General features: G+C 41.1%; 1 protein-coding gene across 2 annotated transcripts in view; it reads right to left on the bottom strand.

Moving 5' to 3' along the window:
• Positions 1-13,525, bottom strand: part of REV3L (REV3 like, DNA directed polymerase zeta catalytic subunit) — a 184,078-nt gene that overhangs the window by 108,786 nt on the left and 61,767 nt on the right. For both annotated transcript variants that reach the window (XM_080664192.1, XM_080664193.1), the window contains exon 2: positions 2,414-2,603. In XM_080664192.1, coding sequence (XP_080520318.1) covers positions 2,414-2,603 — 190 coding nt within the window. The remainder of the gene's footprint in view (positions 1-2,413; positions 2,604-13,525) is intronic.

Here is a 13,525-nt window from a genome sequence, read left to right as displayed (position 1 = left end):
GAGAGGTGAAGGATGTGAAGGGTTAGAGAAGGACAGAGAACTCAAGGAAAGGAAACTTCATGTAGAAAGGTGGGAAAGAGCTTGGCATGTAAGAGAAACTAAAAGACCAATGTTCCGGAACATGGTGAAGAAAGTTACAAAGATAGCAGTGATGCTGTTGTAATAACCTGGTTATTATTTACTGGGACGACTAGCTATAGGCATGCCATTAATACAGCTTTGCAAAAAAGCTGCATTTAACCTTCTCCAAGTATATTGCCTGCTGATTGATGGGGGAAAAGACTGGATAAAGGGAGTTGAGATGAATGCCCAGTAAGATCTAAGTGACATGGGAAAATGCTTGCCTGTCAATCATATCTGGAAACAGGTAATTGGCCAGAATGGGCATGGCCGCTGCAAACACATGAAATCTAAATATATAACTTCTAGACAAAGGAGCCACTCTCTCCCGGCTCCAGGGTGCCTTGCTTCTGTGACTCCTGTTAAAAGGGCACACTCTCCCCACATGGTGAATGGATATGTTGGACTCCACAAATGGACTTTAATCTGACCTGAATGCTGAACCACACCAGGCTACAACATGGAACAAAAACTCTGGACACTGCCTTATTTCTGTCTCTGCTAAACTCCCAGCTTCTCCCCTCTTTCAAGACTGGCTTGGGAGAAATGGAACCAGAGAAATGTAACTCCACACCAATATATCTTCTACCATCTCTCATCCTCCCATGGAACTGCTTCTTTCAGCGGCACCCCAAAACCTCCACCTCACTCCTATGACTGACTGAAGAGTTTAAGTCTCTGGTAATAGCAGGGGTCAGATCACACAGGTAGTGGTTAGAAGTTTAAGTTTTATTCTATGAACAATATGAAACCACTCAGGATTTTAAATTTAAAAGGATTCAATTTACACTGTAAGAAGAGTAATTTTGCTGTTCTGGACAAGAACAGAAGAAGGGAATTCAATTAAAAGGATACTGCGGTGGTCCAGAGTAAAGCCTAGATTAAGGTAGAAATATACTGATTCATGATCTTCACTTGGATTTCATACAGACATAACAAACTCATGTTCCAGTATAAGCTCCAAATCTTTCCTGCCAGTCTGCTCTACCTGCACCTTCCTTTTTTTTTTTTTTTTTTTTCTGTAAGACTCAAACTTTTGTAGCCATGCTTGGTTCCTCTCAAAACCCTCATCCATTTAGAGAGCCAATCTTGTTGAATCAACTCTCAGAATAGATCCAGAAGCTGTCCACTTCTCCCCTGCTATCACCCTAGTGCCAGCCACAGTATTTTCTCACCCAGACTAATGAAACAGAGTCCTAATGCGCTCCCTGCTTCTATTCCTATTACTCTATGATCTATTCTTAACACAGTTGCTAAAGTAATCCTTTTAAGCTTAAGCTAAATCATGGTTGCTCAAAGTCATGCAATAGCCCAGCGTAAAAGCCAAAGTCCTTGGAACAGCCGATGGTAGTGTTTCTCATGCAACAGAATCATCTGAAAGGCTTGTTAAAACACAAATTGCTGGGCCCTACCACCAAAATTTCCGATTCATTAGGTGTGGAGTGGAACCCAAGAATGTATTTGGACGAAGTTATCAGATGTATTAGTCCAAGTCTTTTGAGAAACAGATGCCAAAATGTACAAGAAATTTATTAGGGGAAACACCTGTGAGAGATAATGAAGAGAAACCCAGGAGAGGCTGGGACAGCCTCCAGACTTAGATAAAGCTGATGTTGGTGATCCTGAAAAGCAAAGGACAAAACCATGCTTTGAGAAGCACTGGTCAAAATGATCTCCATCCTCTCATATCTCCCTAACCTCATTTTATCCTACTCTACTTTCCACCCTGCATTTCACACACCTGCCTCCAGGCTATTTGTACTCCCTCACATTTAAGTCTTTGCTCAGATGTCAAATTGCTTCCCTTTATTACCCTATATAAAATTGCCACCAGTGCACTTCCCCACCCTACACTACTGATTCTTCTTATCCTATTCTACATCTTTTGTTCTAGAGTACTAATTATCATGTAATAAATAAATAAATTTATTTCATGTCTTATCTATTGGTCATTTTCTGTTTCCATTAATAGAATGTAACCTACATGGGGCAGAAATCGTTGTTTTATTCACCAATATATCCCAAATGCCTAGAGCAGTTCCTGGTACACAGAGTTGCTTAATTAATATCTGTAGAATGAATTACATGAACTTATACAGTTTTAGAAAGCAAAGAAATGGAAAAGGTTAAAACAAAAATTACTGTTAACCATCTATATTGTATTGCTCTAGTTCCATCGGATTAGAAAAGAAAAATGAAGAGTGTATTTTAATTGGATATGTTTTCTTTTAATTAGAATGGCAATAGAAATACAGATAAATAAAAAATTTAAAAGATGATATCATATACTTACATTCCTGATACTAATGACACTTTGAACACGTGCTGAGTAGTGGAAGATGGAGTGCCTAAAGCCACATTAAGTGCTCTGTCGATACTGAATGCCATCTGAGAAAGATAGCTTTCTGGCTGCTGTCCATAACCATCGTATGGCACATAGAGGTAAGGAAAGATGCCATGTAGATGAAGACATGTCTTCTGACCTAAAATGTAACACATTATAAAGTTTAGTCTTAGATGCATTTAAAAATTTCAACAGTACAAAGCTCAAAATCATGTCATTTAAATGTTCTATGACAACAGATTATCTAAGGTAAGGGTTGAAGAAAACTAACCCATAATTAAAGCCACCTGTATTAACTATATTTTACAACAGAAGATTTAGGAGCATTTTATAAACATAAGCAGTATAGTATGACTTAAGCAGTAGTTTTGGTGGAAATATGTTTGAATATTTCACCCTCACAATCTAACTAGTTTTATATACTTTGCTGAATCACCCTATAATACGACTTGGCACAGTGTTATGAAGCTTATAAAAATTCACAGAAAGTCAACTAAATAGATCAATGAATGTCTACCTTGGCATAAATGTTTTCAAATAAGAGACTTCCCTAAGATAGAGACAGCTCTAGGTGAAAGGAGAAGGTAAAAATAGTTTCAGTGTGTGGAATTTTGCTGCCGGGGGTGGGGCGGGGAGGGGTGCGCGAGAAGGGAATGGGGAAAAAAAAAAAAAACAGACAAAAACAAATCAAAAGAAAATCTCTGTCAGTTGTCTGTAATGGACTTCTGGATATCTAAATTGCATATTTGATGGAGTGGGACACAAGGAGACACAATGAGAGGAGAAAGTAACAAGCACACACACTTCCCAGAGAGACATTATATCAGGCAAGGTGAAGAAGGCGTAAATGGTGCTGATTTGCCAACAGACAATCCGGCACAGTCATGATAAAGAAAGTAATATGAGTAAGAACCCACAAAAGAAGTGCCACAGAAACAGTAATGTATCTGTGACAAGGTTAAGTAACAACAGCAACAACAAAAAGCAGACGCACCACTACTCTCATGAATCTGGCAGAGCTGTCTGGAAGTGGTTCCTGTCCCCTGAGCATTGTCCCTAGTTCCCTTTGCATCCATGCTATTTGTCTAATTTCACATACAGAGGAGAGCAGCAGTGATGGAAGAACACATCCATTTTTCTCATGCTGTCACTCACTATCCCTGACGCTCCTGCCAACACAATCGTATGCTTCTTGCCCAACCCCTATACTCCTGTTTCACTGGGCTATTTCTTTTGGTAGGAAAGGAACTATTTGTTTGATTACTAGTTCCTAAATATAATTTAGAATGATTTATATAAAATGTATAGAAAATTGTTCTATGTTCTGTTGATAACTGTGTTTATACTTTTTATAATGACTAACACCAGCTTGTCTTATTCTGAAGGTACATTATAACAGAATTAATAAATCTGGAAGTTATTACATAAAGAAGAGCAAAATTGGAAAGATAAGTCACATAATGGAATAAGATCAATATCCTTCTGAATGCAGTACTCTGATTTGAACTATCAACTTTCCACACTTTTGAAAGAATTACAAGCGGTTAGACCAATTTCAGTTTCTATTTTTAGCAGCAGTTATGTTACTTAGTAGCAAGGTAATAAAAAATATTTTCAATTAAAAGCAAATTCTTCAGCTAGTTTTATTTCTATATATGACATGGTACTATTTCCTAACTATTGCAGTTTTAAAATTCTTTTAAAAAACATGTTTTTATTGATTTCAAAGAGGAAGGGAGAGGGAGAGAGAGATAGAAATATCAATAATGACAGAATCATTGATCGGCTGTCTCCTGCATGGCCCACACTGGGGATCAAGCTAGCAACCTGGGCATATGCCCTGACTGAGAATCAAACCATGACCTCCTGGTTCATAGGTTGATGCTCAACCACTGAACCACGCTGGCCAAGCTTTTATTTCTTCGAATAGAAAAAAAAATTCAGTTATAGTGAGAGAGTCTTAAGAAAACGTAATTAATTGGTTTACTGATGATCTACTTGAATACTTTTTAAACATCTCATGAAAAAAACATAATAACCATTACCCTTCTGGATACAAACCACAATTTGGTTAAAAGAAACTGGCATGGTAAAGCATGGGATAAGAAAGGTGGAGAGACAGAGAAGTATTACCTTTTAAGTTGACAAATCTAAGATCAGTGATTACTGAATTACTAATATAACAATATATTTATAAGAACTATTGTAAGTTGCTAAAATATTAATTTTACAGTCCATATATTTTAATAGAAATCTGGGTAAATTTAAGAGACCCAATCATAAAATATGATTTTTACTAATGATTTCTTTATAGGAAGGGTGTTCACAAAGTTAACTTTTTAAATTTTTTTTCATTCTTGTTATTCTTTTAAAGTTCACATATTTTAAAAAATACTTATTTTCACATCTCCTGTGAAGTAGGCACCAGAGGAATTATCTTTTTATTTATAGCCTGTGGAACTACAATAATTGTGGTATATGACTTAGGGGAAAAAAGCAGAAATGATTTATTCAGTAGGCACTGGACTAAGTGCTTTAAATATATTTATTTCTAAAATTTAGAATAACCTTGCAAGTATCATAAAGTTTAACTTTCCTAAAGTCACAGAGATATTAAGTAATTGAATCAGGATTTGAAAACAGATTAATAAAAATCTAAAATCAATGTTCTTTCCATTTAACTATGTTGGTTCAACTTAATGTTGGCTTCCTTAATCCTTAATTTCTCAGTTCTTATTTTGTCCTGAAAATACCTGTTTCCTTATCTGACTCTCCCAAATTCTTTGGGAGCTGATGCTGTGTTTGAATGATCATAATATTCCCAAGACCCAGAACAAACAGAGGGTAAGTGCTAAATAAACATATCCTATGTAATAAAAGGGTAATATGCAAATAGATAGAATGGCAGAACAACCAACCAATCAAAGCGTAATATGCTAATGATATGCTAAGGCTGCTCAACCACTCGCTATAATGTGCACTGACCACCAAGGGGCAGATGCTCTGACTGGTAGGTTAGCTTGCTGCTGGGGTCCGGCCAATCAGGACTGAGCGAGATCGGCTGGACACACCCTGGAGCCCTCCTGCGGTCCCTCCCCAGCCTGATTGTGCACCAGTGGGGTCCCTCAGCCTGGTCTGCATCCTCTCACAATCTAGGACCTCTCAGGGGATGTCGGAGACGTGGTTTCAACCCGATCCTGCAGGCCACTCCCCTTGGGTGGGCACCAGACGCAGGGCTCATGGCTGGTGAGCGCTGCTGTAGCAGCGTGAGCCTCTCCCAATCAGGACTGATTGGGCGCAAGCCTGTGGCAGGCACAGTGGGGTCAGGATGAGTAGGAGCGTCAGGTAGAAGCTGCAGGCGGCATTGGACTGCAGGTTTTGGCCCGATCTCTGCAGGCCACCCAGAGGGACCCCACCCATGCACGAATTCATGCACCAGGCCCCTAGTCTATACTAATAAAAGGGTAATACGCTAATTAGACTGGACACCTTCTGGACGTCCTTCCGGACAAAGCCATGGTGGCAGGGGCCCAGGCAGAGGCAATTAGGGGCAATCAGGCTGACAGGGGGGAGCAGTTAGGGGGCGATCAGGCTGGCAGGGGGAGCAGTTAGGGGGCGATCAGGCCGGCAGGGGGGAGCAGTTAGGGGTGATCAAGCTGGCAGGGGAGGGCAGTTAGGGGCGATCAAGTCGGCAGGGGAGGGCAGTTAGGGGGCGATCAGGCCGGCAGGGGAGCAGTTAGGGGGTGATCAGACTGGCAGGCAGGTGGTTAGGGGCGATCAGGTAGGCAGGCAGGCAAGCGGTTAGGAGCCAGCAGTCCCGGATTGCAAAAGGGATGTCCAACTGGGATGGGGCCTAAACCGGCAGTCGGACATCCCCCGAGGGGTCCTGGATTGGGGAGGTAAGTGTACCTTCCTCTGATTCTCCAGCAACTGGTGATAGTTCAGTGTCTTACTCACCACCCTCCCTCAAGGACAACCCCCTGAAGAACAATGGCAGCATAATAAAAAACTCTTGGCCTAGCACTAATGACTCTAATACAGAAAAGTATCATAGAATATAATGAGAAAGATAAAATAAGAAACTTCAAAAAGATAAATAAGGAAAGAAAAATGTGTAAAAACAAACGTGAGAGTCAATTTTTTAGCAACATTATGTCTTTGATTATTGTAAAACTTGTAGCTCTATAATAGCACTGCTTTATCTTGATAAAGATATACACCAGTTCTATTTACTTCCCTTCATCAGCTCTACCCCTCAAAAATGTGTGGAGCGACATGCTGTAAGTCCCATAGAGATAAACTAGTCTACCATAAGTTAGGATTATGTTCAGTTGTGAGAAAATGCCCCAAAATCAGTGGCTTAGGTATTAAATTAGTGGCTTCTCTAGCATAAAAGACGTCCAGAGGTAAGTAGTTGGGAATAAGGACTCAGATTTAGTGACCTAATTAAGAGGAACCTTTGGCTTCAGTCCTGAGGCTTTTCCTATACTCCAAGGAGTTCCACACACAGTTTTAAAAGAATATTTTAATAAAATTAGTGAAAGCAGTGCCATTTTGAAACATTACTAAATGATTTGAGGTTCTTTTTCTTATAAGATTTAAAAAAATTGATACTTAGAGAGAGGAAGGGGGAGAGAGAGAGAGAGAAACATTGATATGAGAGCAGAACATCGACTGGCTGCCTCCTGCACTCCCCCCAACTGGGGATTGACCAGTGCACTCAGACAATCTCCAAACAACTGAGCCACACTAGCCAGGGCTCATTTGAGATTCTTAAATGATTTAGGATATTAGCTATTTCTAGGTAACATGTGGATACAAAGAAAGAAAATATGGCTACTTTCTGAATGCCCCCTTATGGTTCTGCCAAACTGAATTAAGGCAACAAGTCCAGTAGGAATATGAACGATTTCCGGGAGAATAAGTCTATATACATAGGCTTCTTTTTTGTTTGTTTGTTTTTGTTATATCTCAACGATGGGAGAGAATCATTGATCTGCTGCCTCCTGCACAACCCCCACTGGGGATCAAACCCGCAACCCGGACATGTGCCCTGACCAAGAATTGAACCATGGCCGCCTGGTTCATAGGTCGATGCTCAACCACTGAGCCACACCAGTGGGGCTGTATATAGGTTTCAAAAAAATTTTAAGAGTTTGAAATTCCTTTTTTAAAAAAAGTATTTTTATTGATTTCAGAGAGAAAGGGGGAGGGAGGGAAGGAGTGAGGGAGGGAGAGAGAGAGAGAGAAAGAGAAACATCAGTGATGAGAAAGAATCATTGATCAGCTGCTTCCTGCATGCCCCACACTGGGGATGGAGCTGGTAACCCAGGCAGTGAATGGGAATTGAACTGTGACCTCCAGGTTCCTAGGTCGATGCTCAACCACTGAGCCATGCCGGCTGGGCATCTTTTTCTATATCTTAAGTGCCTGGAATTGGTCTCTTAATAAAATTGTGCATCTAAAATCTTATTAATTTATTCCTAGCAAAATTACCTTTATTTTTGTAGATCCATCCTATCCTATATAATAAAGAGGTAATATACAAATTGACCATCACTCCAACATACAAGATGGCCACCACAAGATGGCCAGCAGAAGAGGGCAGTTGTGGGCTAATCAGGCCAGCAGGTGAGGACAGTTAGGGGGGACCCAGGCCTGCAGGGGAGGGCAGTTGGGGGGGACCCAGACCTGCAGGGGAGGGCAGTTGGGGCAACCAGGCCTGCAGGGGAGGGCAGTTGGGGGTGACCAGGACAGTAGGGGAGGGCAGTTAGGGGTGACCGGGCCAGCAGGGGAGGACAGTTAGGGGCAACCAGGCCTGCAGGGGAGGACAGTTAGGGGTGACCAGGCTGGCAAGGGAGGGCAGTTAGGGGCAATTGGGCCAGCAGGGGAGCCATTAGTTGTCGATCAGGCTGGCAGGGGAGTGATTAGGGGGTGATCAGGCTGGCAGGCAGAAGTGGTTAGGGGCAATCAGGCAGGAAGGCAGGCGAGCAGTTGGGAGCCAGCCATCCTGAATTGTGAGAGGGATGTCCGACGGCCCGTTTAGGCCCTATCCTACCGGGATCGGGCCTAAATGGGCAGTCGGACATCCCTCGAGGGGTCCCAGATTGGAGACGGTGCAGGCTGGGCTGAGGGACACACAACCCCCACCCCATGCACAAATTTCATGCACCAGGCCTCTAGTATGCATATAAAATTTCTAATTTATGTCATTTTCACATAGGTACATATACATAAATAATGAATTATGAAAGAGAATATTGGTAAAATTTATATATTTAAAAGCCTAAGTGACCAAACGACCGATTGACCAGTCACTATGATGTGCACTGACCACCAGGGAGCAGACGCTCAACACAGGAGCTGCCCTCTGGTGGTCAGTGTGCTCCCACAGTCAACCTCCCTTGGCCCCTCCCCCCGGCCAGCCAAACTCCCTCAGCCCTTCCCCCCTGATCAACCTCCTGCAGCCCTGATCACTGGCCAGGCTGAGGGACCCACCTGTGCACAAATTCATACACAAGGCCACTAGTGTTTCATAAACAGAAAGACTAACACATACCATTACTCTAATTCTAGGGTCTGCAAATTTCTTGTGCAAGGTGGCAGATAGCAAATATTTTAGGCTTTATGGGCCATACTATCTCTGATACAATTCTGCTGTAGTAGCCTGAAAGCAGCCGTAGGCAGTACTTAAGTGAATGGGCATGGCTGGGTTCCAATAAAATTTCATTTACAAAAACAATGGGAAGGATTTGGTCCATGGATAGTAGTTTCCCAATCTCTGTTCTAACTAACTAAACTTCATCATCCAGAATGGAAAAGTTTACTGTCTTCTTTTTTAGTAACTACAATCACAATCATGCTGGCCTAAGAGTATCTTAAAAGATTTAGTAAGAAATGCTTATTTTATAATTTGCAAACCCAATTTCCCAAATCTCACACTCAATCTACACAAAATTTTCAATAAAACTCTACAGAGCTATCACACAAAAAAATCTTGGTATGTGAACAGGAGAATTTGTTTATAGAATTTTTCAGATTTCCTTCCTAGAATATCTTTTCCTAAAGTTTTATATCACAATCATTAACTCAATCTGCTTCCTTCCGGTTTTCCTTTGCTTCTTTCTAAATTTTCACCCCATCTTTCTTTCCTCACCCCATAAAACTACAAAATGACCCAAACAAAACTCCTCATAGTCACAATTAGAAGGCAAGTATTATATCACATATTCTCATTTTTAAAAGTCTTAAGAATATACTAAGTTAGCCTTAGAAATTACATTTTCAGAATTTAACCTAATCAAAAAATTAAAAATATACCTGAAGATTTAGATATTATGATGCTAATATAGTATTACTAACAACAGTGAAAAAATAATAAAGACAATTTAAATTTCCAAAAATAGGAGATTAAGTAATTATGGTATACTAGAGGCCTGGTGCATGAAATTCATGCACCGGGGTGTGTGTCCCTCAGCCCAGTCTGCACCCTCTCCAATCTGGGACCCCTCTCACAATCTAGGACTGCTGGCTCCCAACTACTCGCCTGCCTGCCTTCCTGATTGCCCCTAACCGCTTCTGCCTGCCAGCCTGATCACTCCCTAACCACTCCCCTGCCAGCCTGATTGATGCCTAACTGCTCCCCTGCCAGCCTGATGGCCTCCAACTTCTCTCCTCTGCCAGCCTGGTCACTCCTAACTGCCCTCCCCTGCAGGCCTGGTCACCCCTAACTGCCCTCCCCTGCAGGCCTGGTTCCCCCCAACTGCTCTCCCCTGCAGGCCTGGGTACCCCCCAACTGCCCTTCTCTGCAGACCCAGTCACCCCCAACTTCCCTCCTCTGCCGGCCAGGTCACCCCTAACTGCCCTCCTCTGCAGGCTTGATCACCCGCAACTACCCTCCCTTGCAGGCCTGATTGCCCCCAACTGCCCTCCCCTGATGGCCATCTTGTAGCGGCCATCTTGTGTCCACATGGGGGCAGCCATCTTTGACCACATGGGGGCAGCCATCTTGTGTGTTGGGAGTGATGGCCAATTTGCATATTACTCTTTTATTAGATAGGATTGGTATCATAGAATAAATTCATATTAAATTCTGCTTGCTGCCTGTTTTTGCAAATAAAGTTTTATTGGCATACATCATACCCATTTAGAATGGTTTGGGGCTGCTTCTGCTACAGGCTCTACTCAGAGTTGACCTAAAATATATACTATGTAGCCCTTTACAGAAAAAGTATGCCAACCTCAGCAACAGGTGGTGTGGAAGTATATTTTCTAGCATGAAGCAATGTTTATGCTATATTTTTTTTCAGGTGACATTCAGGTTTATTTCAATTATAAAACTACATATAAACATTAAACCAGACAATGGGTGAATTTTTTCCTTTTTGCATATAATAAATATGAGCAAATAGGCAATTAGAGTATGGTAATTCTATATCCAGAAGTATCTAAGATTGTGAGACTACAGGAAGGCTTCCCAGAAGTAGCAACAAAAAAAAGCAAAGTGAGAAATAATGTTGCAGTATACACAAAAGAGAACATGGCATGGTCTAGGAACAGGAAAAATGTAGTTAGAATGGAGCAAGGTGTGCAATGAAGAGAAAGGCAAAGTGTGTGTGCATGTGTGTGCATAGACTGTGATCTGTATTAATTTGCATTTTATAAAGTTCCCTTGCGGACACATTATGGAGAAGCTGGGAAGACTATACTAGTAACAGGAGGCTGCTAGAGTAATTCAGGTGGGAGATGTCAATAGAGATTGAGAAACTATCACGAAGGATTTGGGGCATAGTATCGAGAGGTAACTGACTGGATATTATGGGTAGGCTAAAGGAGAAAGAATCAAAGATGACCCAAATTTTTGGTTTAGGCAACTGGATGACTGGAAACATCATTCAAAGAAAACTGAGAAAGAAGATAGTTTTAGTTTAGAATTTATGGAATTTTATGTCTACAGAATTTTTAAAGATTTACATTAAGCACAATTAGATACACAGATGTAGAGCTTATGTGAGAGATCAAGGCTAGAAAAGAAAGATTGGAAAATAGGAGAAACAATGGGGTAATCAGGAAGAATAAACAAAAGAAGGGCCTTAAGCCAAATACTAATACCTACGGGAGAAACAGAATTTTGATTTATGTGGGATGTGAAAGAATGAGCCTCTGAGAAGGTTGCCAGGCAGGTGATAGTCACTGAATAATGGAGCATTTTAGTATGCTAGCCAGGGAACCAGAGTTCCAAGGATCCAGCAGAAATGCGCAAGAGAAGGCAATCAACAAGAAGCTGAATCAAAGACTGAGGGAGGATACAGATAAAAGTATACAGGACTGGGAAGAGGCACTTCCAGTATGGCAGAGGAAGGATTTTTGTAAACCCGCTCCTCAAAAAGCAACAAGAACACTTTCAAATACTGTCAAAACCAGCTTTTTTCAGCTTTGTAGGATTTAAATAAAGGCTTGTGACAAACTAAGTAGTGTTTTTTAAAATAGGATTAGCACTCTTTTTAAATTATTATTATTTTTTTTAGAGAGAGAGAGGGAGAGAGAGAGAAACATTGCCTTGCTGTTCCACCCATTCGTGCATTCATTGATTGACTCTTGCATGCACCCTGACCGGTGATCGAACCCACAACCTTGGTGAATCAGGATGATGCTCCAATCAACCAAGCCACCTAGCCAGGACTAAGTAGTGATTATTAAAACAAACAAACAAACAAACAAAAAACACACAGTTGCCTCTTAGCAATAACAGCAAGCTTTGTGGTATTCTAACTTGCTCTAACCCAGTGGTCGGCAAACTCATTAGTCAACAGAGCAGCAAACCGCTGTTGACTAATGAGTTTGCCAACCGCTGACCTAGATTCTCCATTCCAATAATTACAGGCTGTTGTTGTTCCTTGTGATTAAGCCCCTACCCCAGTGGTCGGCAAACTCATTAGTCAACAGAGCTGCAGTTTGCCGACCACTGCCCTAACCCAATGCCCCCTGCTCCCCAAGCTCCTGGGTAGCCTTGAAAACCAAACCCTTATAACTATAGTAGCTATGTAAACCAATAACCAAAGAGGCACTGGAGAGGCCAGAATAGATTTGGAGTTCTCCAGAGCCCCATTCTCAAAAAACTGTCACTATTTGACCTGCCTGGCAAGCATTCTCAGGGCTTGTTTTTATTTGATCAGATTCAGAGCTCACTCTATGTGCAGAGTCCTATCCACTACATTTTTGTTGAAAACAATCAACAGCAACTGTTTAACATCACAGTTGTCTAAAGGAATTTTACCAGTTGCAGCTAACAAGACGCTGAACAAAAAACTTAAAAGGAAAAACCGAGGAATGAAATGCCAATAAATGGCTTTGAAAAACTCTAACAGGGTTCTGGGAATGTAAAAGGCTATGCATATGTGTGGAGCTGTACGCATGTTCAGGAAGACCTGATATACTTCTAATCTTTCACTTCTGGTTAACCTTGAGACTGAGCTCCAACACACAGAAAGACCCCTCAACAAAAGCTAGAAAGAGACCTACTTGTTCAAGGCATTTAAAGACATCTCTGGCCAATCATAAACTGACCACTAAACTATCTGGGCAGAGACTTCAAAAAATAGAGACTGTACAGAATTAGCCTAGAAAAGTCACTAAAGAAACAGCAACACCAACAACAAATCTTGGAGAAGGGAGAAATAGGATTTTCATAACTGTTACATTATGTAAAATATCTAGTGTTCAGTAACAGAAAAATCTAAAAACATACAAAGTAACAGGGAAGTATGACACTGACACACACACACACACACACACACACACACACACACACACACACACACACACACATATATATGTAGTTGACAGAAATTGTCACTGAAGAAGTCCAGACATTTATCTTACAAGACAAAGACTTTAAACAAGTATTATAAACATTTCAAACAACTAAAGGAAATCTTGTCTGAAGCATTTTAGGAAAGTTTGAGAATCATGTCTTCCCTAATAGGAAATATAAATAAAGAGATAATATTTGATTTAAAAAAATCAACTAGAAATGTGGGAATTGAAAAGCATAGTAACTAA

The sequence above is a fragment of the Plecotus auritus genome (assembly GCF_963455305.1).
Source record: "Plecotus auritus genome assembly, chromosome: 4".
NCBI lineage: Eukaryota > Metazoa > Chordata > Mammalia > Chiroptera > Vespertilionidae > Plecotus > Plecotus auritus.
This window is presented reverse-complemented; position numbering and strand designations above follow the sequence as displayed.